This window comes from Rhinolophus ferrumequinum, chromosome 18 (genome assembly GCF_004115265.2).
Source record: "Rhinolophus ferrumequinum isolate MPI-CBG mRhiFer1 chromosome 18, mRhiFer1_v1.p, whole genome shotgun sequence".
In the NCBI taxonomy this organism is placed as follows: Eukaryota; Metazoa; Chordata; class Mammalia; order Chiroptera; family Rhinolophidae; genus Rhinolophus; species Rhinolophus ferrumequinum.
The window spans coordinates 56,715,796-56,741,060 of NC_046301.1; the positions used below are offsets into that span (position 1 = coordinate 56,715,796).

At 54.9% G+C, this 25,265-nt stretch overlaps 4 protein-coding genes across 5 annotated transcripts; 3 read left to right on the plus strand and 1 right to left on the minus strand.

The window, feature by feature from the left end:
- The first annotated feature begins 898 nt into the window (after nt 1-898).
- Nucleotides 899-2,506, plus strand: RETN (resistin). The gene is made up of 4 exons (XM_033134720.1): nt 899-1,060; nt 1,226-1,352; nt 1,876-1,953; nt 2,277-2,506. The coding sequence occupies exons 2-4, from the start codon at nt 1,235-1,237 to the stop codon at nt 2,411-2,413; spliced, it is 333 nt and encodes a 110-aa protein (XP_032990611.1). The 5' UTR covers nt 899-1,060; nt 1,226-1,234; the 3' UTR covers nt 2,414-2,506.
- A 4,288-nt stretch (nt 2,507-6,794) lies between these two features.
- On the plus strand, nt 6,795-10,258 carry MCEMP1 (mast cell expressed membrane protein 1). The gene is made up of 8 exons (XM_033133328.1): nt 6,795-6,952; nt 7,383-7,546; nt 7,878-7,967; nt 8,537-8,665; nt 8,846-8,896; nt 8,987-9,133; nt 9,399-9,464; nt 9,566-10,258. The coding sequence occupies exons 2-8, from the start codon at nt 7,423-7,425 to the stop codon at nt 9,586-9,588; spliced, it is 630 nt and encodes a 209-aa protein (XP_032989219.1). The 5' UTR covers nt 6,795-6,952; nt 7,383-7,422; the 3' UTR covers nt 9,589-10,258.
- A 450-nt stretch (nt 10,259-10,708) lies between these two features.
- On the plus strand, nt 10,709-12,905 carry TRAPPC5 (trafficking protein particle complex subunit 5). 2 transcript variants are annotated; one of them, XM_033133326.1, is made up of 2 exons: nt 10,709-10,813; nt 12,293-12,905. In XM_033133326.1, the coding sequence occupies exon 2, from the start codon at nt 12,305-12,307 to the stop codon at nt 12,869-12,871; it is 567 nt and encodes a 188-aa protein (XP_032989217.1). In that variant the 5' UTR covers nt 10,709-10,813; nt 12,293-12,304; the 3' UTR covers nt 12,872-12,905. The 2 variants fall into 2 exon arrangements, with proteins under 2 accessions (XP_032989217.1, XP_032989216.1); XM_033133325.1 differs by having other exon boundaries at nt 10,755-10,813; nt 12,298-12,905.
- A 2,015-nt stretch (nt 12,906-14,920) lies between these two features.
- On the minus strand, nt 14,921-24,585 carry FCER2 (Fc epsilon receptor II). Its single transcript, XM_033134678.1, has 11 exons — nt 24,480-24,585; nt 22,725-22,789; nt 21,577-21,696; nt 21,230-21,283; nt 20,502-20,555; nt 20,234-20,296; nt 20,079-20,141; nt 19,900-19,989; nt 17,778-17,929; nt 17,538-17,644; nt 14,921-17,182 (listed from the first exon to the last, which is right to left on the minus strand). Coding segments are annotated over exons 1-11 (918 nt in total). The 5' UTR covers nt 24,482-24,585; the 3' UTR covers nt 14,921-17,034.
- Nucleotides 24,586-25,265: the final 680 nt, after the last annotated feature.

Here is a 25,265-nt window from a genome sequence, read left to right on the forward strand (position 1 = left end):
CAATAAAATCTTTAAAAAAAAAAAAAAAAAAGCGGCGACTCCATGAGGTATTTGCACACCCGTGTGCATAACAGCATCATTCCTAATAGCCAAGAAACAACTGGACTGTCCATCAATAGATGAATGGGTAAACAAAATGTGACATAAAATGGAATTTAGCCTTAAAAACAAATGAAGTCCTGGTACATGCTATACAACGTGGATGAACCCTGAGGACATCAAGTTCAGTGAAATAGCCAGACACAGAAAGACACACACTGTGTGATTCCTCTTATGTGAGGTCCCCAGAGGAGTCAGATTCATAGAGACAGGAAGTAAATGGTGGTGCCAGGGGCTGGGGGGGGGGGTAGTGAGTGTTTTATGGGGACACAGTGTCAGTTTGGGAAGATGAGAAAGTTCTGGAGATGGATGGTGGGGACGGTTACACAACAGTGTATATGTACTTAATGCCGCTGAGCTGTACACTTGAAAATGGTTAAAATGGTAAATTTTGTTACGTGTCTTCTACACAACTTTAAAAAGCAATTTCTATTGGAAAAAAAAAAGTAAAAACCGTTCTTAGCTCATGGGTCATACAAAAATAGATAGCAGGCTGGATTTGGCCCACAGGCCCTTGTAGAGTGTCCCACTGAGGAAATAAACTGGGGTTCTATTTATCCATTCTATCGTTGGTAGGCATTTGAACATGGTCTGCAATTCTCACACAGGAATGTTATTGTGGTCATGTTTGCTTTCCCCAGCCCTTCATGCAAACTCATTTCTCTACCTGTCTTTTGTAATATGGCTTCTGGAATCATCCCCCAGGCTCCACCTTCTGGATCAGTCCCAGCCCCGGATGTGGGGAGGGGTAGGCAAAAAGGGGGACAAAGCTTCCACTCTTGGTTCCCTGCAGCCTGTTCCAGGGGCTTCCTCTTGGCCCCGGATGTGGGAAGGAAGTGCCAGGGGCAAACGGTGGTATTACCGAGACAGGAAGCCCCACACCCAGAGGCCTTAAAGAGGGGGATGTGGCAGCAGCATGGAATTCGAGTCCAAGATTTGGCCTGCTGAGTCTGCTTAAAGGGTAAGCAACAGCTGCTCCTGCTTCCCCCGAGAGCCCTGGTCCGGGAACTGGGGGCATCCTCCACAGGGACCCAGGGTTGTGGATTCCACGTGCTCTGTGGGTCTGACCCTCCCCAGGATGGGCAGGGGCTGACCCAGCTGTGGGTCTTTTGGTTCCCTTTTGCAGCCCTGCAGGATGAAGGCTTTCTCTCTCTTCTTCCTCCCCGTCCTGGGGCTGCTGGTGTATGGCAAGTCGCTGTGTCCCGTGGACGAAGCCATCAATGAGAAGATCCAAGATGTCACCAGCTCCCTAAGTAAGGACTTTTACATCCACCCTTAGCAGGGGCCTCAGGCCCCTCTGATTCCAGACCTGGAGCAAAGGTCAATCAGCCCCAACCCCGACCTGAACCAAAGCTCAACCCCAACCTAACCCAACCCAAACCAACCCTAATTCCAATCCCAGATGAACCTCTACCTTGAGCCCAACCCCAACTAAACCTAAAGTTCAAACTTCAATCCCAAACCCAACCCAACCACAACCACAACCCCAACCAAACCTCAAGTTCCAACCCAACCTTAAGCAAACCTCAACCCTAAACCCCACCCAATCCCAACCCCATCCAGCTCCACCTTTAACCAAAGCTCCAATCCCTTCTTCCTCCAAAACGCCCCCCTGATGACATGCTCCAGGTGAGTTCCCCATCACCTGGGCTCTCCACAAGGGCCTGGGCCACCTGGGCCTTCCTCAGAGAAGTTTTCTAGGTCCTATGCCTCTTTCCAAGCCACCAGGGCCTGGGAAGCTTGGTCTCACAGACCCTCTTGTCCTCCCTCCTGCAGTTTTTGAGGCAGTAAGAAATATGGATCTGGAATGCCGCAGTGTCACCTCCAGGGGGGACCTGGCCACCTGTCCCACAGGTGAGTACATAAGTCCATTGTCCATGTTCTCAGTTCTGTTCCCAGTACCGGGTAAACCCCTTCCCCATGCTCAGCCTCTACTTCTCTCTAGGACCATGGAGTCCCAGCCTCTACTTCCCTAGGGTACTGGTCTGCACCCCCAGCCTACTTCCTGTCCTAGGGGCGGGACCCCATTTCCTTAGGACACTGGTGTCCAGGCCCCCAGCCTCCCCACAGCCCACGCACAGGACCGCCATTACCTGGTCTGAGAGCCTCCAGCTCCCTAGACCTCCACCACCAAGCCTCGGGCTTGGGGTCCAAGCTTTTTTCACTGTTGTCGGCAGGCTTCGCTGTCACCGGCTGCACGTGTGGCTCCGCCTGTGGCTCGTGGGATGTGCGTGCGGAGACCACCTGCCACTGCCAGTGCGCGCGCATGGACTGGACGGGAGCGCGCTGCTGTCGTCTGCAGGCCTCAGCCTGAGGTCCCTTGAGCGCGGCAGTGAGCCCGGGGGGGCGTGGCCAGGTCTCTGAGGGACGGGGCTGGAAATAAACTCTGAGAAGATGCTGAAAAGGATCTTTTGTGTGGGGAACTGATCCTGCGTCTCTGAAAAGAGTGGGGCGTGTACACGCTAGAGGGAGGCAGGGAGGGGGAGGGGCGACTGTGTTTTTCTTCTGCCCCATTCCCCCCTCCTCCCATGTTGGCCCCCACCTCTACCTCTGAGAGTGGGTTCATGGCCTTCTTAAGGAGTGGAAGTGAGTGTTATCTTTGGGGCCACCTTGACGGCCTTCCAGGAAGTTGCTTGGTCATTCTGCCCCCCACAATCAGGCTTCATCCAGGGTCTGGGTCTGGATGAGACGGGGATCCCTGCCCCCTCCCCACATACACTCCAGGGCCGCAGCAGCCCCAGGATCAGGGTGGATCCCTGAATCATCTCTCAGCCCAGAGCCCTGAGCTCCTTTAGTCGCTCCCCACCCCATCAAGGAACCCCAAGGCTCAGGCAAAGCCTGGGTTGTGGACAAAAACGTCTTCACCCGGGCCTGCTGAGCACTTCTACCAGAGGCGAAGCACCACAGGTTCAAGTTTTCACACGTGCGGGTACAGTTTTGAATAGTTGCAACCTGCAGTCCACAGGGGCACATACGCACACCCTCATGCACACTTGAATATGAAGATACAGGGCAGGGAACTTGTTTGCTCTTTGGTGTATCTCTGGTGCTTAAAGGAGATCATGGCACATAGTAGGTGCTCAGGAAATGTCTGTAGAATAAGCAGCCACATACACACGCAGGTACACCACCCACGTGTACACACACTACATATACAGAATTACATGTGGCCATTTGCACACACAGAACACAACCCAGTTACCACTGTCACACAGAAGACTCTATACCCACAGACACACATGGACACCGGAAGTACCCCTGAAATACACAGACATGCCGACAGGATGAGGATATAGAGACACATACTCGTATACACGTATATACCCTGGACAGACTCATGCTTCCAGCATCAAGTCCCCACGTCTGCCTGGCTAACACTGGTTTCAGTCTGGACTTAATTCCTTAAGAGGAAAATTCCAGCATCCCTGAGGGCACAAATCCAGGTGATTCAGGGTCCAGTTTCCTGGGAATCTTAACCCGGGGGGTCTTAAAATCCAGCCCCTGAGATGCAGACCTCAGAACCCTTGGTGCCCAGTCTTGAAAGGGACCCCAGATTCAAAAGTCACAGTTCCCAGCAGCAAGCTCCGGGGTCTGGAGAATGGGTGTTAGGGTGGGGTCCTGCTTTTCAGGATGTCTTGGACTCTCCTTCCACTGCTAGCCACCCCCTATGACGACACAGCCCCCTGTCTGATCCTGGGGGCCATGAGTGAGATCATAAACACTCCTGGTGCCTGAGGAACCCACCCAGACTCCAATCCAGGGATTCCTCTCCAATCCAGGGGTCCTCCCTCCTCATCCCACTTTGACCATGGGATTGGAGTGAGACCACTGACTCAAAAGTGTGTCCAGGACCAGAGAACGTGAATTTAGTGCCTTGCCTGTCCCTCTCCCTCACTGATTTGGGGGAGGGGGTGTACTCCTTTGTCCCAAGACCCTGACGTGTATGCCTTTGTCTCCAAGTCCCACCCAATTGTGCCCCTATAACTGGACCCCAAGAAGGGTCTTCTCAATTCCAGCACAGTTATCAAAGAGCTCTTCTCAAAGAGCCCTCAATTCCAGCAGTTAGCCTCTGTTCCCAGACTTGGAGATCACATCTTACTGCCTATGTGACCTTGGACAGGCAAGCCCCCTTCTTGAGCCTCTATGTCTTCATTCACCAACTACCCAGCCGCCTGTGGCAGCCAAGATTCTTCAAGTGCCACAGACCCCACTTCAAGCTAGTTTAAGCAAAAGTTAAAGGAAGTTTCTGAATTATGTAACTAAGAGGCCAAGGTTAGAACAACAGATTCAGGAAGCTAAACCCGGGGTCTCAAATGATGTCTTTAGGACTTGACTCTAGGGTCTACTTTCCTCAGTGCTGGTTTCACTCTGTCAAGTAAGTTCTCCCCTGTCACAGCTTTAGGGTTACGTTCTTCCAGTGTGACAGCCCCAGGGGAGGGGGAAAAAGAGAGAATGCCATTTTTCTTAATTAACACACAAAAGTCCTGGGCCTGAGTCTCACTGGTTGAGTCTAGTTCATTTGCCCAGCCCTATGCCAAATCTTAGACTCTGATTGGCTGGGCCTGGATCATGTGCTCACCTTAAGCCAATCCCTGATGAGGACACATTTTCTTTCTTAAAATAGAGACTGTTACCCCATGAAAGGGGCTGGTCAGGCAACCCTATGGAGCCCTCTCAGGTCACTGTGACATGGTTGCTTGTGGGTCTCCAAGTGTGTGTGTAGAGCATATAAAATGTATTATATATGCTGGATTGAGGTTTGCAAAACAAGTTGTTTACTAGTAGGGAGGCGAGCTAGGAATATGACCACACATGCGTGAGACTGATGAGTGAAGTGAAAAACACGTTTTTGTGTGAAACTGAGCATAACAAAATTGAATGATAAACACATTCACCAAAACAACTTCTGGTTGTCACCTAAGAGGTAAACAACTCCTGGCAAACAACTTCTGGTTATCACCTAAGAAGTAAACAAGTCCAGGGAAAGGAGGATAAAAGTAGAGCTGGAGAGCAATGCCATGGGTGGTCCGACTGGGCGCTCAGGCTAAGACCCTCTGCGAGGCTCTGAGCGAGACACTCCGGAACGATCCTCCGGGACGTTCGTCTGGGCGATGATCTGACAGAGTCCTCTGCGAGGTGCAAGCAGCGATACCGGAACTCTCCGAAGTTCATCCTTGCAAGACCGGCTTCCTCAGACCCGTCATGGGCCCAGTCGCCTCTCCCGGACCAGGAACCTTCTTCCACCTCAATTGACTCTTGGACTTGGTTCGTTATTAAATTCTATTCTATTCTGTGTAACCTTCTGTGCTTGCCAGAGCATTGGCCTCTGGAGGGACATTGGCTCCCAAATAAAGCTGTGGTACTCACTCTACCTGAACCTGTGTGTCAGGACTTTGTTCCCCACTCGCGTCACAAGTACCACGCAGGGAAGTAGGGCCCCGCTGAGGGGTTAATGTCCCCCTGACTTTCAAGACGAGACTGAAATGTGGCGACTGCCCTTCCAGGTGCTTGCGAGAAAATGTCACTGCTGCCTTTTTCTCAAGGTCCAGAGGGCTAAAGCCAGTCTTAGCCCCACCTGAGCCAGGGAAAGGTGCAAGCCTGTGGTCCCGTCCCCAGAACCTGTCCATCAGAGCAAAGCCAGCTCCCCATTGGCCCATCTGTGTGGCTGTTACATCAGAAGGGGGTTGAATTACTCAATGGCTGACTGCTTTCTATCATCAGAGGGAGGAGCTGGCACCTAATCACTGTTCGGTTGATCTTCCTGGAGCAGACAAGGTTGGCAATGGTTTAGGAAAGAGAGCATTATTCTCACCAGATCTTGGGGGACCATTCCAAAGCTATCTTGAATTTAATCATATATTTAAACCTAGAACATAACGCTTCTTGCACATTGTCAAAAAGTATTTTACTTATTTTTTCTAAAGGGAGAAAACTATTATATAATAACACTCTAGCCCAGTATTGTCCAATACGGCAGCCATTGAGCACTCAAAATGTAGCCCTTCCGAATTGAAATGCACCTCAAGTGTAAATACATATGTGATTTTGAAGACTTAGTACCCCCCAAAAGTAAAATATTTAAAAATATTATCTACATGCTGAAGTGATAATAGTTTGGGTATATTATGTCAAATATTAAAATTAATTTAGTCTTTTAATGTGGCTGCCAAAAGATTTTAAACATGTGGTTCATATTATATTTCTCTTGGAAGGTATTGCTCTAGACTTACAGAGAAAATTCCCTATACACATTGTCTCATTTTTATCCCCAGTTTTCAAGGTCAGATAAACTCAAAGAGAGCTTTAAGATACCTAGACAGAGTGTAGGAGGGTGAATGCATAAACGTGTATGTTTCTCTGGGTAAGCACATGTGGAAGCATGTAAATGGGTGTGCGATGTGTATACACGAGCACGTGTATGACCGAGGGTATTCGGGAGTGTGTGTGTGCAAGTGCGTGTGTGTGGGTCTGGGTCTGGGTAGGTGAGCAGATGTGTGGATGAGAGTGGGTGTTGCTCCATCTGAAGTCTCCAGATTGAGGGGAAAGTAGATCACAGGAAGGCCAAGATGTGGGTCTGGCCTCAGTCCCAGATACGTGTGTGGAGTTTCCGCCATTAGCACTGTTGCCTCATATCCGTTCCTTTCTTCCACGGGGCCTTGAAGATGTAGAATTTCTTTGGGTGGGATTGGGGCAAGAGGAAAGAAGGTGTGGGAACCCAGGAATCCTGCCTCTAAGGCTGACTATCCCTATCCTAAGAAGTGGGACTCTGAGGTGCCCCGGCTTCTCTCTTGGGAGAGAGAGAGAGAAGACAGGACGATGAGGTTCACCCAGGTAGACGCACACACAGCTTTCTGTAAGTTCCTGACCATTTAACGTTTTTTATTTATTTTTGTTAAATATAACTGACACATTTACATTGTATAAATTTCAGATGTACAACAGGTTGATTTGATACATTTCTAAATTGCAAAATGACGATGGTAAGGTTAGCTAACACTTCCTGACCAAAGTGTTAGTTAGCTATCACAAGTTCCTGACCATTGTGTTATGTCTCCGGGTCTATGGTTTTCTCTTCTTGGTCCTCCCTGAGACCTCTGGTCTCCTAAATCCATTCTCTCTCTTTTTTCATTGTTTCACTTTTTTTAAATTAAAGTTTATTGGGGTGACAATTGTTAGTAAATCTCTCTTGATTTGGGTGGGTGAGGATGCCCTAGGGTGGAGGGTCCTGAATCCCTGAAAAGAGGAGACTGACCTCTCTATCCTCCCCCCACCCCAACCCGGAGACTTCCTCATCTGCTGAGATACCTTCCGGTGGGTGGGGATATGCGTGAACACATTGGCACACTGGGGACCATGGAGGCTGAGGAAATCTACATGAACCAGGAGGCCAGGATGCAGGCAGCCGCCTTCAAAGACAAGCAAAAGGGGATCCCAGACAATAAAAAAGGTTAGGTACCTGCGGATGGGGGAAGAGGTCAAGAGGGAGAAAGTGGGATGGGAGAGGTAAGGGGCTGAGAGTGGGGACCAGAGGGCTCCTTCCCCTCCCCAAAATTTATGTGTGTGTGTGTGTGTGTATCACCCAAACACTCACACAGCTCTCTTTTCTTAACCAAGAAGCAGATCTTAGGTCCCTACTCCTTATCTATTATCCCCAGAAATGTGTTGTGTTCAGGGGCTCAGTGAGCCAAGATTTCTGAGCCCTTCTCCCATCCTCACCCTCACCCCCGCCCCAGAGCCCCACGCAGGTTTCCAAACGCTGCCCACTGACTCACCCACAGGTGTAGATGATCCTGCCTATGAGAATATCACACTGACCTTCAGAAACCGGGACCAGCCAAAGGGCAGTCATTCATCACCCAAGAAACAGGGTGAGCAGCCACCCACCAGCCCACATCCCACAGCCTTAGGACGGGTCCATGGGAGGGCATTGCAGGAACAGCAGACAGCATGTGAAAGTCAGGGTCAGTGGTGTGGGGTGTGGTGGCATCAAGGCTTGTGTGTGACAGTGGTGGGGGTAGCTTTGTAGGTGGTGGTGACTGTGCAGGTGGAAGTGTTGGTGAAGATTTGGGTGATGGTGATGGTGAGTAGGTGACAATGGAGTGGATCGGGAAGGAGTCACTTAGACAGAACCGATGAGGGTGATTGATGGGAAAAATGCCGGTAACAATGGGTATTGATGTTGGTGGCTGTTGGTGACAGCTAGTGACATTGGTGACTGTTGGGGAAGAAGATGGTGAGCAGGGGACAATGGTGACAGTGTTAGGGACAAATATTGGGAATGCAGGGCAGGGTGCATGTTGGTGGCAGTGTTGTCGATGGTCACAGCTGCTGATGGTATCGGGAAGAGTGACAGAGCTATTGACAGTATTAGTCAGTATTAAAGGTCTGAGTGGTGGTGTTGAGCGCGTGTAGGTCACCTGTTCTGCCTCTGCCCCAGTCCCAGCCCGGTCCAGGCCGTTCTCGGACTCTGCCCAGGCCCCCGATTGGTTGCACAGAGCCATCACGTGCCTGTACATTCTCCTTGTCCTGTTGTGTATCATCCTGTTGGTCTGGATCCTGGTGAAGAGTGAGTAGACTGTTTTTTGGGTTTTGGTGGTGGGGCAGAGGGGTCCTAAGGAGCTGGGAGGCCTACTGTTCCCATCATTCCCCTTTCTCCCAGTTCCTCTCCGTTCCTCCACCCCTGCTCCCAGGCCTACAGAACTGGGGTGCTTCAAGGGTTTTCCTGTGCCTTCCCCATACTGAACAGATTCCGAGATGTCTCAGGATCTGCTGAAATTGAAAAGTGATCTGCAGAATGGTGAGGGGAGGACCTGGGGGAGGCCTGAAGGGTTGGGGTGTGGGTAGGGAGAGCAGTGGTGACATGAACATCCCTGTTCCATTCTCTCAGTTTCCATCTCGGCGCAACAGTGCCAGGAAGAGCAGATGCAGGGCTGGAGCAAAGTCAAGCAGAACATCACTGTTATCCAAAAGAGCATTAGCGCAGTCATGAGCAAGGTCCAGACCTGTAACAAGAAACTGGAGACGCTGCCAGCAGGTGCCCTTGTGGACCTTCACTGGGCAAATTGTGGTGCTGGGGAATCGGGGGAGGGGACAGCAGAGGTCTTGCCCTCCCAGAGGGCAGGGTTTGCAGGGGTGATGGATGTTACCTTCAAGTCACTTGGGGGGTATTTAAATGCTGCTGGAAACCCCAAATGCACAGGCTCTGCCAGCCTGGGGATCAGGCAAGGGAACTTCCAATAAAAGTGGAGGCCTTGTCTGGGGCCCCACCCCATCTTCCTCTTGTCTGTCCCTACCCCTAGACATAGACCAAATCAAGACTCAACTAGATAAAATCTCTGAGAAGCTGCAGAACATACAAACTGAAAGTAAGTTGGGGCTTGGGGAGGTGGAACCCTGGATTTGGCCCTAGCTACTCTCTCAAAGGTTGGGGGATGATCTACCTGACCTCACATCTCCACCCCTCCAGAGACCCAGCCCTCACTTCAATAAACAAGAAGACATGGAAGCCCTGGCTGAAGGGCTTGGTACTTTGACGCGTTGGTACCTCCCAGTGAAGATGGGACACCAGCCTGGTCTGAACCTGTCCATCATCCGCACATATAGAAAATCATGTGTCATGGTGAATGAGTTTTGTGGAGGTGTGTGTGTGCATGTGTGTGTGTGTGTGTGTGGGGGGGGTAAGCATTTCATGGAGGATGGGTATTTTAGTGTGTCTCACGGGAAGGTATATTGGGTGAATGTTGAACGTGGGAGTCACAGAGGGTGTGATGTGCATGCCTGTGTCACTATGTGACATGTGTATGTCGTGGCATGTTGTGTGATGCATGTGACAGCGTGTCACCGTGAGTGCAGGTTTTATTGACATGTGTTGCCCATGCATGTTTCACTGTGAGTGTAAACAAGCAGAGTATCCTGCAGTATGTTGTGTGTACAAACGTGTCATGGTGGAAGTGTGTGTGCAGCACACCATGGGGGTGTATCACTGTAACTGTGGGGTTGCAGTGTGTGCCCTGGCACTCCCTGTGCCCATGTGAACAGGTGTGTGTCAGTGTGCATGTGCCTGATTATGTCACCCAGGGTGTTCAGAGCATGTACACTGTGTGTCTGTTTCTGCAGTCACATTTTGTGATTCATGGAAATAAAGGCTGAGGGAAAACAATGTGGCTTTCAGATCTACTACTGGGGTGACTTGGGGTCTTTGGGGCCTGGTGGGCGAGGGTCGGCAACTGTTTGCACTTGGGGAACGGGAAAAACCAGAGTGAACAGGTGGACATTATGCCAGGAACGCTGGGGGCATGAGAGTGTGTGAGAACGATGTCTTGAGTGGGTCCCTGTGTGTCCACGAATGTGTACCTAGAGAGTAACTGAGTCCGTGTCCCTGAATGTGTGCCCATGAGGGTTTGTGGCCTGTACACATGTACATATGTGGCCCTAAGAAAGAGACGTGTGCCCATTGTCAAACATGTGCCCCTGAGCATGTGACCATCCATGCTACTGTCCCCGTCAACGTGGGCCAACCAAGGCCAGCAAGGTCCCTGGCAGAGGGAGCGCACCCCTGTGTCGGGCCCCACAGACACGTGCGACCCCAGGCGGCCGTCCTGGAGAATCACAGCGCGCGCCCCGCCCACACGCCTACCCGCCGCGGCGCCTGCGCACACAAGGCCTTTTACGGCGTCGTAAAGCAGCTCGGCCGAGCCGACGACTGCAGTTCCTGGTGAGACCCCCCAGCCGCCCGCGCCCCTGCCCGCGCTGGGTCCTGTAGGCTCCGACCCCTCCCCGTGGGCCTGTAGGTCCTGGGCCAGGGGCTCGGCGTCCGCGACCCCCGGCCCGCCCGCTCCGGCCTGCCCAGGGGGACCGCCAGGAGGGAGGCTGCTCTGTCCGCTCCGCGCCGGGGCCGCGGTCTAACGGCCCCGGCCTTGCCGCGTTCGGCTCACTGGTCCTCATCGCAGCCCGGTGGAGGGGTCTCAACACTCCCCTTCCCGTCCCGCGCGCTGGGCCCTACCTATGTAGGCGGCTGCGCACCGGGGCGGGGGCGTCCTGGAGCCCCTGGGACCCCGCTGTTCTTCCCATCCTCCACGCAGACTTCTTGGGGGGCGTCTCAGCATCCTCAGACCCTTCTGGCCTCTGGCTTCGTCCCTGCCTGGTGGGAGCGGGGTTCTCAGCTTTCCCTCCCGAGCTCACCCTGGACGGCGGCTTCACACCTGAGTGGGTGAGGGTGGGGGGGAAGCTAGGGTGTCTCGGCGCCCTTGGGATCCCCCAGTCCGCTGCCATCCCCACCGCAGAGCCACATTGTGGAGGTCTCAGCGACGCCTCAGGGTTTTCTCCAACACCCCCCCTTCCCGGTCTCCACGGAGAGTTGTGGCTTCTAGCCCCGGGATGAAAGATCACGGCGTCCCCTCGTGACTCCCCTGAGCCCGGGATCTGACTGTGTGCCCCCTCCATCTAGTCCAGCTCCCTTTGTGGAGAGCACCGGGGTGGCGGGCTCCCAACGCCTTCTCTGCCCTCCCAGTCTTTCTTACAAATTCAGGCCCATTCATGTCCCAAGCCTGAAGGCGCGGGGTTGGAAGGATTCCCAGCGTCCCCTCCTGGCTTGCCTCTTGTATCTCGTCTGTTCAAGCCTCTCATCTTGGCCGTTGGGTCTCGATGTAACCCCTGCTTCCAACCTTCCACGTCTCCGCAAGGGAGAGACGGGGAGAGGCAGGGAAGTTTGCTTTACCCGCAGGAAGTCAGGGCTGTAGCGCACTCAGGGGAGAGACAGTTGCCAGTGTGCGCTCACTGTACCCCATCCTTTTCCCCGACCAGCACTAGCTCTGACGCCCTCTGCTCCGCACTAGTTTTCTAGTTGTGGTCACGGGAGGCGGAGGAGGTACAAAGGTGCTTCTCACGCAGGTGGAATCATCTGGAACTCGAGGGTGAGGGTGGTTTCCAGCGCTCCCTTGTGATCCTCCTGGGTCTCCTCACACCTTTCCCCCCTAAACTCACTTCTGATTGAGGGCATAAGCCCACCCTTTCCCCCATTTATCCTTTGCTGCCTAGGCGCAATGGAGGCGAGATTTACGCACAGGCGAATGCCCCCTTTCCTTCCATTCATCTCTTCCCACGTGGGAAGTTAGCGATGGAGCACATGGGGGTGGGCTGGGGGCCCCAGGGTTCTTCTTGCCCCTAACACCGGCGATGCCTGGTTTCCCGGCAGGGCAGCGGCGGCATGGAGGCGCGCTTCACGCGCGGGAAGTCGGCCCTGCTGGAACGCGCGCTGGCGCGGCCGCGCACGGAGGTGAGCCTGAGCGCCTTCGCGCTGCTCTTCTCGGAGCTGGTGCAGCACTGCCAGAGCCGCGTCTTCTCTGTTGCGGAGCTGCAGGCACGCCTGGCAGCACTGGGCCGCCAGGTGGGCGCTCGCGTGCTGGATGCGCTGGTGGCTCGCGAAAAAGGTGCCCGGCGCGAGACCAAGGTGCTGGGCGCCCTGCTCTTCGTCAAGGGCGCTGTGTGGAAGGCACTCTTTGGCAAGGAGGCCGACAAGCTGGAGCAGGCCAACGACGATGCGCGAACCTTCTACATCATCGAGCGGGAACCGCTCATCAACACCTACATCTCGGTGCCCAAAGAAAACAGCACCCTCAATTGTGCCAGCTTCACAGCGGGCATCGTGGAGGCGGTGCTCACACACAGCGGCTTCCCCGCCAAGGTCACAGCACATTGGCACAAGGGCACCACGCTCATGATCAAGTTCGAGGAGGCTGTCATCGCTCGAGACCGGGCCCTGGAGGGCCGTTGACCCCACCGGAGATAAAGGATGAGAAAACCCCCTTCTCACATGTGTCTTGTGTCTTGTGTGGGGGCCTGAGGGATCCAGTCAACACCTTGACCCAGGCATGTTTATAATATTGTGGGGAGGTAGGAAGGGCCAGGTCAGACCCAGCTTGGGAGTTCAGATAGGGTTGGGGGAGGTCAGGGACAGTGTGGAGATAGACCAGGCAGGAGATGCCGGCAGCTTCTGGAATCACAACTGGAGGCCGACTAGTGGCTGGAAAGGGGGTTGGGTTGAGGGATAGGCTAAGAGAGACTCTTTTAGACCAGGGGCTGGCACTCTTTCTGTAAAGGAGTAGACAGTGAATAGTTTGTGCCCAGCAGTAGGTCAACGATTGGGTGTGGCTCTGTCCCTAGAAAACAGGCTGACTCCTGCTCTACTCAGAGTGTGGTCCAGGGACCCCCAGTGTCACATCTCAGGGGAGCTTGTCAGAAATGCAGACCCTCAGGCCCACCCCAGACCCCCAAGGGATTCCTGTGTACCGTAGTGTGAGAAGCAGTGCCCTGTGGCACAGAATATTAAAACTCGGGTGGTTGGGCACTACCACCCTCCCCTCCCAAGTTTCAGATGCTGCAGATCTGGGTGGGCCAGAAGATTTGCATTTCTGACAAGTTCCCAGGAACTGCCGAGCCTACCCTTTGAGAACTATGGCCTCAGACACCTGGTCCTCAAGGGGAAGTGGGTGGGCTCCCTTCAGAATCATCTGGACGCCTAAAATAGTTTGAAGTTAATCTCTGAATACATGATTGACACACGAACACACATCCCTTGTTTAAAACATATTACATCTCAGGTACCCCTTTTGCCCACCCCCCCCAAGGCCCTGATCACTCCTCTTCCCCAAGGTAAATCCTTCTGAAGCTTGTTTAAATTTTCCCTGTTCCCTTACCTCCGCAGGACCTGGACAAGTGTGTTTTGAAAGGGAACCTCAGGTGCTTTCGACTGAGTCCCCCTCGCAGCTTACGGAGGGTTTAAGGGGTGGGTGCACTTCTCAATATGCTATTTAGAAGGCCCTGTCTTGCCTCATGTGCAAGGCGGAGACCCGGGGCACCAGGCTCGGTCAGGGGCAGCTTCAGTCATCCCAGCAAAAGGCGATGAGCTCGCGGGCTTCAGCACGTTATGAAGAAGGCAGTAAGTGTCAACGGGATAAATTAAACTACTCAGCACCCAGCATGTGTAGCACAGGGATGGTCGGGAAATAGCTGTTGGCTGGGGGAGGGGAGGTGGCCCAAGGGACCTGGGAAACGGGGTGGTCAGGGTGGCAGCCTGAATATGGGCTGAGCGGCAGTGTGGAGGAGGCCAACAGGGATTTGGGGTCTGGAGTCCAGGAGAGGTTGGGGGTCAGTGTAGAGATGGAAGCCACGGGCCCAGAAGAAGGACAGCCAGAGGACGGGGCGGGGGGAAGCCAGATTTTGGAGGGAATTGCAGGGGTCATATTTGGGTTTAGCCTGAGGTTCTCAGGGACCCTAGTGGGAGTGGCTTCTGGGGCCCGCTGGGGGGTTGGGAACCAGATTGTAGGAGAGAGAGGCAGGAGGCAAGGATGGCACAGCCAGCTCCATCCAGAGGTCCAGCAGTGAAGAATGCCACAGAGAAACGGAGGGGAGGGGATGGGTCTGGTCCCCAAGGGAGGGGATGCAGGAGAGCTTGTGAACTGAAAGAGGGGACCCAGGGTGTGTGTCTCCTGCTGAAGATGAGGGATCTGTAGAGAAGGGAGCAGGTTTGGAACAAGCCATAGGATTGTGGGGCTGAGCACCGATTTGGGGCAGAGGAGGACGAGGAGAAGGAACAGGTGGTTCCCGTCACAGCGTCTTCGAGTTAGGATGCTTTGGGCTGCAAGTAAGGTCTCCACAGAAGCCCCCAGACAAGTGGGTGTGAAGTAGAGTGAGGAGGATCCCAGCACCAGCCCTTGGTGACTGGAAGGCAGCGTCCCCTCATTTCCAGGCCACAAAGCAGTTCCAAGAGAAGAGGTCATTTGCCCATGGTCATGCATTTGACAAATATTTATTGAGGGCCTACTATATGCCAGGCGCTGGGAACACAGCTGAGAACAAAACAAATGTGCCTGCCCTGGAGCTCGCACGCTGAGACGGGCAACAAACATCAGTAAATTCCCCATTTTCTTGAAAGGATGTGTGCCATGGTGAAAAAGTACAGTGGGGTAAAAAAAGTCGGGGTGTCATTTTAAATGGGAGGGAGGAAGTGCTCAGCATAGACCCTGCTGAGGAGTGAGCAGGGGAGGCAGCATGTGCAAACGCCCTGAGGCAGAGTGAGCCGAAGTGCTTCAGGAACAGTGAGGAGGCTGGGCTGGTGGGAGGAGAGAGGAAGCTGGGGAGGGGAGGTGCGTGGGAAGGGTTCTGCCATGGCAAAGGACCCTGTAGGACTGCGGCTTTTTTCCTGAGCTGGAAGGAAACTTCTGGAAGGTTTGGGACAGTAAAAAGTGAGACCACACCAGTTCAGGTGAGCGAGGATGTGGGATACACCAAGGCGTTGAGAAGTGGGTGGATTCTGAATATGGCTTGATGGCAGAGCCCATGGCTTTCCTTAGGAGTTTGGAGGGGGTGGTGAGGGAAAGAGGTGGCGAGGATGACCCCAATGTTGGCCTGAGGGACTAGTAGAGTGGAGCTGAGTTCCCCATTCCCCACGTGGAGAGCTCAGGTAAGCAGGCAGAGTGGCCCAGAGTTCTAAGGACGAGTCCGGGGGAGACAAATCTGGGGGTGGGCAGTAGGTAGAGACAACAGGCGATTTGGGATTTCAACCCACATTTCACTCCGAATGCCCAGCTCTGTCCCAACCTCATCCTGAGCCCCAGGACTTCCAGGTGCCATACAGCACCCTCCCCAGTCCCCCAGGGTGGTGGCTGGCCCTTGGCCTGGCCCTTAACTCTCAGGATCCCAGGTGGTGCAGTGTGGGAATCTGCCCCTGATTCTTCCTCCTCTTTCAGCGGGCTTGAGAATCACGTGATCACGCCTGGCTCTTCTCTAGACCAGGAATTGGGGGTGGGGTAGGCGGATGAGTTTAATGAGTGGGGGGTTTCCTGAGATCCTGGCCTGCCTCCCTTCTGCCTCAGGTGCAGGGCTGATCCTGGACAAGCCCAGGGCTGGTGCCGCCTCGGCCACACACACCCCGAGTGGGAGTGATGCTGAGACCACTTCCCCATCTGTCTCTGCAGCTGGCTAGCACTTGCTAAGCGCCTTCTGTGTACTGGGCCCATTCTGACCACTTGGGCCCTTGCCCCAGCAGCCTGGGCTGGGGAACTAGGGTCAGGGTGGTCCATGGCTTTGCCCTGCAATATTCCGGGGGGTCTAGGGCTGTTCTCTGCTCCACTGGACCCCAGAGTCTTCATCTGTAACTCTGCCTAGTAAATGCCTAGTTAATGAAGTAGGGGGTTACAAATGCCATTTCAGTTATTCCCATCATTCAGAGGTGGCCTCAGGCACCAGGCTCTGGAACTCCCAGTTCCCACCATCCACACCTAGAAACCAGAGCCAGACGGGCCCCTGCAGAGGGTGCATGTGAGGGGCTGTCATCCCCCATGTTCCTGATACAGGTGGGGCAGGGAGGCCTGGCTGCCCGAGCCCGGGGTCTGTCCAGTGGTGCCAGGACATGGGCTGCATTTGGGGAGGACGAGGAGTCCACTCCTGACTCTAGCAGATGGTGAGGTGGAGGTGATGGAGGAAGCACACAGGGAAAGCTGGGCTGCCGGGCTCCCCAGCAGGGAGGAGGCTTCCAGCAGGGAGGAGCTTCCAGCAGGGAGGGGCCTTCCAGCAGGGAGGGGCCTTCCAGCAGGGAGGAGCTTCCAGCAGGGAGGGGCCTTCCAGCAGGGAGGGGCCTTCCAGCGTTCAGGCTGGCAGGCAGGGCTTCTCGAGGTGGGAACTGGAGCACTAGAAGGCAGAGGGGTGGCGATAGCCCGTTGGGCCAAGGGGTAAGGGACAGGCCCTCTGGGGTGTTGGCAGAAGCTAGGGATGGGTCAGCTGCCTCCATTTGGGCAGGAGAAAATGTCACTGGGACCCTTCAGACACAAAAGAGGCACCCAGACTTTGGCTGAGACAGAATGACAAAGAGAGGTGCTCCGTGGGCGGGCAGGGGGCTGTCTGGGTCCACGTCTGAGGGACCGAGGTGGTGGGCGGCAGTCAGCACGTGGCCAGGCGGTCACACACCCAGCCGTCCAGCTGGTTGCCGCAGAAGGCGTCGTTCCACTGCCCGGAGCTCAGCATCATCACACAGTCCTCTCCCAGGCCTCTCTCGCCCCCGTCGTTGGGTTCCCCCGGCCGCCAGTTGCTGGAGCAGAAGTCTTGGGGTCAGAGGATGGAGCGAGGGAAGGGGCCCCACTGCTTTCAGCCTAGGCACACCGCTCTAAAGCTGGGCCCCCCTCAACCCCATTCTTGGATCTCCACCACATGTCTGCAGCTCTAGAGATTCAACCGTACTGACATCCCGAACAAAACCCAGTGCTGTGGTTAAAAAAACAAAACCAAACCAAACACCCTGATCATCTCCCGCCGTTGCAATGGAGAAGCTTCCAAGTCTGGGCCTGGGGTGTGTGCCCCCAAATGCCCTCTCCTCTCATCACAGAGAGGTCCCCTCTCCAAGCCTGGGCCTGGGGCCATCTCCTCTACATCCTCTCTTCTCTCACCTGTAGTCCAGGGGGTTCTCGTCCATCCAGACAAAGTCCCCCTCTATGTTCAGGTCCCGAAGGCCAATCCAGGATCCCCTTCTGTGGATGGACTTGGCCAGGAAGTCCTGGGGGGCAGGACAGGACTGGAGGGCTGGGGAGATGTGCTTGGGTCCCCCCCGCCATCCAAGAGGTTGGGCTGGGGCTCCCCCCGCCCCCGCCCACCATCCTGGCCCCACCCTCTGGTGAGCCCAGGCCCACCTGCTCCTCCTGGCTGTGGATGCTGACCAGCCGCCCTTGGAGTTTGCTGCAGGCCAACCTTGCCTGGATCCACCTCTTGGCGCCCTCACCGAAGTAGTAGCACTTTCGTTGGAAATTGACCCACTGCTCAGGGCACGTGTTACACTTGGAGCCTGGGGTGGAGGAGAGGCTCAGGGGGGCAGCTGTGGTGGGCGCTGTGGTGGGCACCATGGTGGGCGCTGTGGCTGGCGCTGTGGTGGGCACCATGGTGGGCGCTGTGGCTGGCGCTGTGGTGGGCACCATGGTGGGCACTGTGGCTGGCGCTGTGGTGGACACCATGGTGGGTGCTGTGGCTGGCGCTGGGGTGGGCACCATGGTGGGCGCTGTGGCTGGCGCTGGGGTGGGCACCATGGTGGGCGCTGTGGCTGGTGCTGTGGTGGGCACCATGGTGGGCGCTGTGGCTGGCGCTGGGGTGGATGCTGTGGTGGGCACCATGGTGGATGCAGTGGCAGGCACCATAGGTACAATGGGCAGATTGGGTGGCAGCGTCTTTCCCGGAGTCACTCTTGGGGTCCGGGCTGAAAGCAGACCCACCTCAGCGCCTAACAGTCTGGCAGGCAGCTCTGGTCCCTGGAGCTCGGATGCTGACATGCACGCCCAGCCCACCACAGGAGTGCCTCCACTGTTGTCACCACGGCTGCTGTCAGCGACACCTTTCTCATCAATATCATCCCTGCGGCATCGTCACCCACACATGCCAGCAACATCTCTCCACTGCCAACACCATGGCCGCCAGCACCTTCACCAACACTACACCAGTCATGTCCTAATCACCAGTGCTGATGGCAATGCCTGCACCAGGGCCGCCAGCATCACTTTACTGTCCCCACCAACTGCTCTAGTAACAGCCCTGGCCACCGTCACTGCTGGCACCCCCAAAACTGGCACTCGTGGCCACTTTCTGGGGTATGAATTGATTTTCTTCTCATTGGTCAGGAGAGCCTGTGGGAGTGGGGAACAGGACTAGAGGGCTGGGTCCCCATGGCCTTGACTCGGGGCCACCTTGGTCTCTCTCTCCCCTTTCTCACAACCGAAGGAAACTCTCAGGCAATACCACTGCCACCAGCATTCCCAGGTGGGAGGTTGAACCCACTGCTACTGGTTACACTCACTTGTGATTTAAAATAGACCTTAGAGTGACGGGCGGGGACGGCTCCACAGCTTTGGTGGAATTGTTCTAGGGACCTGTGGTCCATAGACGTTTGCAAAGCCCTGGGAGGAACACAGCTCGGTGTGCTTCTCTGTGATGAAATGCTCACCAGTGTGCAGGCTTCTGGGGGTGCTGCACTAAAACAGGAAGAGAACGTCTCCCTTCAAGAAAACTTTGGGGAAGGAGTCATGGCTGTGTCAGGGTCCTTAAGAGACGGCCCTGGGCTAGTGATCCATCAGAGTCAGTGTGGTCCAGATCCATCCTCTCAGCCTCCCCAGGGGAGCACACGGGCTCTTTTGATGGAATCCCCACGCCACAACTCAAGGGACAGCACTCCCTCACACCATGCGCAAATCCTTCCTCTTCTCTCACCCAGCTGGGGCAGACAAAACATCAAGGGCGGGAGGCGGGGTAGACTGGGACTTCAGGTTAAAGGCAGGGATTGAACGTCTGCTCCCTCTGCAGCCTGCTGGGGCCACCCGAGTGAACCTTGTACCTGCCAGCACCGCCTCCACCCCTGCCTCCCCCGGGGAAGATGCCACAATGCCTGTTGTCCCCATCTCTTCAGAGGTGACCCTACGCTCTCTGGTTGGATCAGACAGCCTTCCGGGAGGGCTGCGGCTGAGGGCATCCTACTGCTGGCCCATTGCTGAACCACGATGGGCAGAGGACAGATCAGTAAAGAGGACGCAGTGATGGTAAACAAGGACAGCTTTTGCCTGGAGGAAAAACGCGTGGGACCCCCACCCCAGGTCGGTGGAGGGGAGCAGCTGGACTCAGAAAGGGCTGTCTTGTGTGTCCCCCATTGGCCCTGCCACACACAGACACACACATCTGTCCACATTGTCACACACACCTGTCTCCCACGCATTCAAACACATGCTACCACACACCTGTGTTGTCACACACACAGGCACAGACACACACACTCACCGTTGGACACTCGAAGTTCTATCCACAGCTTCGCCACCTCCTCCTGGAGTCTTTCCAGTGAATTCAAGGCTGTGTGTCTCTCGTTCAAGCCTTGGGTGGTTGGATGGGGGCAGTGGTCACAGACAAGCTTGGGGGCCCCTCCTGGTCCCTCCGCACCTCTGGCCTCTCCCAAGCCTCACCCTGGGATTTGAGGTTGCTCAGGTCCTCAAGAAGTCCATCCAGGTTCTGGGAGAGCTCAGAGTCTGACGGGGTGCAGGACAGGTGTCAGAGGTGACACCTGCGGGCCTCGCGGTCCCCATGGCTCTGGGATCCCCCCTCCACCCTGATCTCTCACCCTGAGTTTTCATTCTCTTCTGTTCTGCTCGGATTTTCTCCATGTTCTGCGTCATCTGGGCAGCTGGTTGCAGGGGAGGAGGCTCAGTGGTAAGCAAGCCCCTCGAGGCCAACCCCACTCCCCCCACTGGCACCCTGGGCCTCTGAGCCTGGGGCTTTAGGTCCACCTGCTCCTTTTGCAATTCACTGCTAGTCCGGAGCACTCTATACCCATGTTCACCCAAGTTCCCTCCTCTCCTTCCCCTAGACTCCGGGCTGAGGACACTCACCCTGGGATTTCTGGTCACCTGTGTGTCTTTCAAAGTCCTTGGAAACCTGAGAAACTGGGGTGGGTGGGGGAAGGGAAGACATGGCCTCAGGAGCCAGGCAGGCAGGTCCTTGAATCCCCCACCTCTGCCCCCAACCCCAAGTGCAGGCCCCCTCCCCCCACACAGTCACAATGATTGCAGCTTTTTGTTTTTAATTTTGGAGACAAAAGTACTCAGGAAAAGTGAAGGCAAGAATAGACTGAATTTGTATACCCTTTCCCCACCCAGAAATAAATATAAAAGCAGTGGACATTTATTAAAATCTTACTGGAGGCCAAATGCTTTTTTTTTTTAAGTGGCCCATATGGGGATCGAACTGGGAACCTTGGTGTTATTAGCACCACGCTCTAACCAACAGAGCTAACCGGCCACCCCTGCTGTTTTCTAAGTGCTTCCCAAGTCTTAGCTTGTTTCCACCTCATAGCACTGAAATGATGTCCATTTTACAGGTGACTAAGCTCAGACACGGAGAGGTTAGGCACCCTTTTATCAGGAACTTCTCAGGGCACCCCCTCCAAGAGTTGCTGGGTTTTCCCCCCACCCAGGGAGGGGGGAACACAGGCTGACCCTCAGTTCCTGGGGAAACAGTGAAGCCCAGTCCTTCTCCCACGTCCCACAGTGGTGAGTGACAGAAGCAGGACAAGTGTCTGGTGTCCTAACCCCCTTCTCCCACCCTGGCCCCTCCGTACTGTTCCAGGCAGCGGTCTCTTGCAGCTGTTTCAGATTCCGTTCAGTGTCCCAGTCTGGGCAGGAGAAGAGAAGCGGAGGGAAGAGAAAGGGTTTTTCATTTACCCACCCCCACCTGCCAACTGGGGATGGAGGCCTTGGGTATATCATGTGGGAGGGGCCCGAAGGGCGGGAGCCATGGGTGCTGGGCAGGAGTGAGGGGCGGGGGCTCTCGAGAGTCGAGGAAGTTGACCTGAGAAGGGGCTGGAGACACGTGAGGGAATTGGGCTCCCAGGGATGTGTTGAGCTCCCCAGGATCTGGGAGTGGGTGTCTGGGAGGGGGGCCACGTGGGGCAGGGGGTGTCCTCACGCCACAGGAGAAGCAGGGTCAGCAGCCCGGCCCACAGCGCAATGGTCACCAGCCCCAACAGGGCAATCTGCGTCCCCCGCCTGCAGCACTGCCCATGTCTTCTGTGAAACTTCAAAACCTCTGTGGGGCGGGACAAAGGGGAGAACGGGTGGAGCAATGAAGGGTGCAGGATGAGGCCGGACTGCAGCTCTGCCCATCTCCCCATTGCCCAGAGCCCCAAAGTCCTGAGAACCTGTCCAAAACACACTGAAGCAGAGGGTCTCAGTGGACCCCCAGCCTCCTCTGTGCACCTCCCCTCATGCTTATCTTTCATGTCCATCAGGCCCCTGAACTTTGTACGTCCATCTTGCATCTGCGCATCTCTGAGTCTGTCCCTCTGCCCATCCAGCCCACTTTCTGCCGCTCCTGCCCACACTCCAGCCATCAGCCAGCCTGACTCTGTCCAGAGATACATGTCCTGGGCCAGGAGCTGAGACCCCTCCAAAGACGGCTGATCCCCGCCCAGCTTGCACCTGTGCCCCTTCTGCCTTTTATAGGTTCAGCTATCTCCCCCACAATAATGCTGGGTCCCCAGCCTCACCTCCAGAAGGCGGGGTCCTCCTTTTCCTCCTACCCCAGCCCTCACCCTGATGTTTGTCTCCCACCCTGGGCCCCTTCCCTAAACACAGGACACGGGGTCTCAGTTCTTCCCCCATATCTGAGCTCTTCCCTAGCTCTTTTCCCAGATGGCAGACCCCCAGGTCTCACCCCAGCTCTTGGGCCCCCAAAAACTCTACCTTGATGCTCCACCGCAGGCTCAGACCCCCTGCCCTCATCCTGGCTGTGAGGATCCATGATGCTGAGTCTGAGTCTCTGTCCCACTGGTCTCCCGCTCTATTGGGCTCCTAGTGCCCCAGCTGGAACTGGTCTTTTTGGTGGTTATTGCTGGGAAGGTGTTGAGTCAGAGAAGGGAGGTGCCCTCGGCTTCCCTTTTTGCCTGACTCTGTGCCATGAAGGCCACTTGGGATTTACCCGCCTCCCTGGTGGGCCTTCCCTAGAAATTCACTTTTCGTCCCAGAGAGGGAAGGAGCCCCTCTCCTCTCCTGAGTGGAAGGTAGGAGGTCAGGATTATTTTTTTTGCCAGTGTCAGCTCCAGAGATACCTCTCACCTGCGTATGAATTTTCCTCCATGGCAGTCCTGCTTGTATCCTCCCAGTGATGGGGTGCTCGCCACCTGTCAAGACAGTCCACTTGACAAACACAGTCACAGCCCCAGCTGGGATCTGAGTTCTAATGAGGGTTAGGATTATATCAGACTCTAGTTACCACAGGAAAGCATCCTGGGCTTGAGAAGCTCAGTGGCTGGTTTTGTGTTGCAGTTAACTGGGACACGCAGCTGGTGTGGAGGGTCACAGGCCTGAGACCAAAGGTGGGTGCCCCAAAGCCCATCACATGTGAGGTACACAGCAGGTGCTCAATAAATGTGCACCCATGTGATCTTGGCAAGTGGCTGAGCGTTGAAACCAATTTCCTCATTTATAAAATTATGATAGTAATAATATCGACACTGTAGGGTGGTGGTTGACTCTATGTGCTTTGTAGAAGGCCCGGCACATAGTAAACCCCCAAACTGTCCTCCAGTCTTGTTACTCTTGAAGCCTGTGCAAGCCTGTGCGGCCCAGGACTCAACCTTTCTGTCTCAGTTTTTCCCTCAGTAAAATGCGGGCTATGATAGTGCCCCCAGCTCAGGAGGCCGTGGTAGGTTCCAATGAGATAATAATGTACGTGAGGCTTTTGGCGCAGTGCTGCACACAGTGAGTCTTCAGATACTAAGCGTTTATCAGGCATCTACTCTGTGCCAGGTCCTGCCGGGAAATGCAGAGACTCTGTCACCAGGCCTCAGCTTCCTCCTCTGCCAACCTGCTCAAGATATCTTTAAAGCTGCTTGACTTTAAAACACCTATTACATGCTGAAGAGCATGGGCTTTGGGTCAAACAAGCCTGGGGGTCACTGGCTGTCCCTCTTGCGATGTGACTGTGGACAAGGGGCTTCCTGTCTCTGAGCCTTGGGGAAATGGAGATGTGGGGCGGCCAGGTTCTGATTACTGGCAGCTCAGACCGGGTTTTTGGCCATCCTGGAGGAGGCCAGAGGTGTCAACATCCTGCAGCTGGACATGCCTGAGCCCAAGCCAGCCAGACCAGGGGCTGAGTCCTGGCCTCTCTCTGGATGAGCAACTCAGTTTGCTCATCTGTAAACTGGGGGTGAGCGACAGCGCTGACTCCACTGGGTGGGGTGTGTGAGGTGCTGGCACACAGTAGGAGCTCAGTAAATCTACTGGTGGGGTGCTGGGTGAACGGAAGTACTGAGAGGGTAAGTAATTTGCCCACATCCCAGTGGTGGGGGTGGGACTCAAACCCAAGACTTGGAGCTTGTTTGGTCAACTACCTGGGGACATGACCTCTTGGCATGGGCTGCTGGTAAGTGCCAGGGCAGCAGGGTCCAGAAGCCAGGCCATCTATGTAACATGAGAGTTCCTGCCTCTGCCTACGACCTTCCGTGGCTCCCCAGGGCCCTCCACCATCAGCTCCCCAGTGCACACACCAAATTCGTCTTTCCTGCTCAGTCATGCCAATAGGCTGGCTTTCACTTTGCCCAACCCGGGCCCCACACACCTGGAGATTCTGTCCATGCCACCCATCCCCCACTGCCCACTGCCCTCCTCACACGCAGACCACCTCCTGGTCATTCTTCGAGACTCAGTGCAGAGCTCATTTCTTCCAGGAAACCAATGTCCATTTCCGACCACCAGCCACAACACACACACACACACAGAGCCACATATGTGCACACACAGACACATTCAGAGGCAATCACACACAGACACACAGTTGCACACTCACACACATCACACACTCATACTCACATGAGTCTTGTGCGTGTCGCTGTCCTCGTCCGTTGGGGCCAATTGGAGAGGCCGCAGAGGCCACAAGCAGTGGTGAGAAGTTGAACTTGGAGGCACGCTTTCTGAAAGCAGATCTACCTCCAGCTTCTATTTTCACAGACCTAATTATGGGCTCACCACCCAGATAACCATATTACGCACATGGCCTCCTCTGTGACCACAACCCGGTAAAGTCCGTACTATTATTATCTCCATGTCTCAGGTGAGCAAACTGAGGTTCAGAGACACGACTCCACATTCCCAAAGTGCTGATGGAGGTAAGTGGTAGAATCAGGATTTGGACCAAAGTGACTGGGCAGGAAGGAGAGAGAGAGAGCAAGAGGGAAGGAGGGAAGACAAAGAAAGATACATGACATATGATAAGATTGTGGTCAGATATTGGCAATTTTGTTGTACAGTTTAATTTGGTAGCGACACGTGTTAGGCACAGTTCTTAGTGTCTTAGATGCAGTAACACATTTAATATTCACAATCACCCCATAAGGCAGATGTTTTTGTTATCTGTGCTGCCTTATGGATGAAGGATGTTAAGCACAGAGAGGTTAAGTAACTTGTGTGACTTGTAAGGTCACACAGCTTACAAGTGGCAGAGAAAGGATTTGAACCCAGGCAGCATGGATCCCAAGTCTGCAGCCCTAACCATCATGCAAGCTGGCCTTGTATTTACAGAGCGCTTTGCCTACCTTGCTCTTCATGCCTACACCATGTCCCCCGATCTTTAACCCTATCCCCACTCTTGACTGGGGA

Bases quoted from the DNA above. Each gene is read 5' to 3' on its own strand.
- TRAPPC5 (XM_033133326.1), top strand. From the start codon at position 12,305: ATGGAGGCGCGCTTCACGCGCGGGAAGTCGGCCCTGCTGGAACGCGCG.
- MCEMP1 (XM_033133328.1), top strand. From the start codon at position 7,423: ATGCGTGAACACATTGGCACACTGGGGACCATGGAGGCTGAGGAAATC. The intron at 7,547-7,877 runs GTTAGGTACCTG...ACTCACCCACAG, and splicing joins GATCCCAGACAATAAAAAAG to GTGTAGATGATCCTGCCTAT. The intron at 8,897-8,986 runs GTGAGGGGAGGA...CCATTCTCTCAG, and splicing joins GAAAAGTGATCTGCAGAATG to TTTCCATCTCGGCGCAACAG.
- RETN (XM_033134720.1), top strand. From the start codon at position 1,235: ATGAAGGCTTTCTCTCTCTTCTTCCTCCCCGTCCTGGGGCTGCTGGTG. The intron at 1,353-1,875 runs GTAAGGACTTTT...TCCCTCCTGCAG, and splicing joins AGATGTCACCAGCTCCCTAA to TTTTTGAGGCAGTAAGAAAT. The intron at 1,954-2,276 runs GTGAGTACATAA...TGTTGTCGGCAG, and splicing joins CCTGGCCACCTGTCCCACAG to GCTTCGCTGTCACCGGCTGC.
- FCER2 (XM_033134678.1), bottom strand. The intron at 21,697-22,724 runs GTGAGAGGTATC...CCCGCCCCACAG, and splicing joins GGAGGAAAATTCATACGCAG to AGGTTTTGAAGTTTCACAGA. The intron at 17,183-17,537 runs GTGAGAGAAGAG...CTTCTGCTCCAG, and splicing joins GAGAACCCCCTGGACTACAG to CAACTGGCGGCCGGGGGAAC.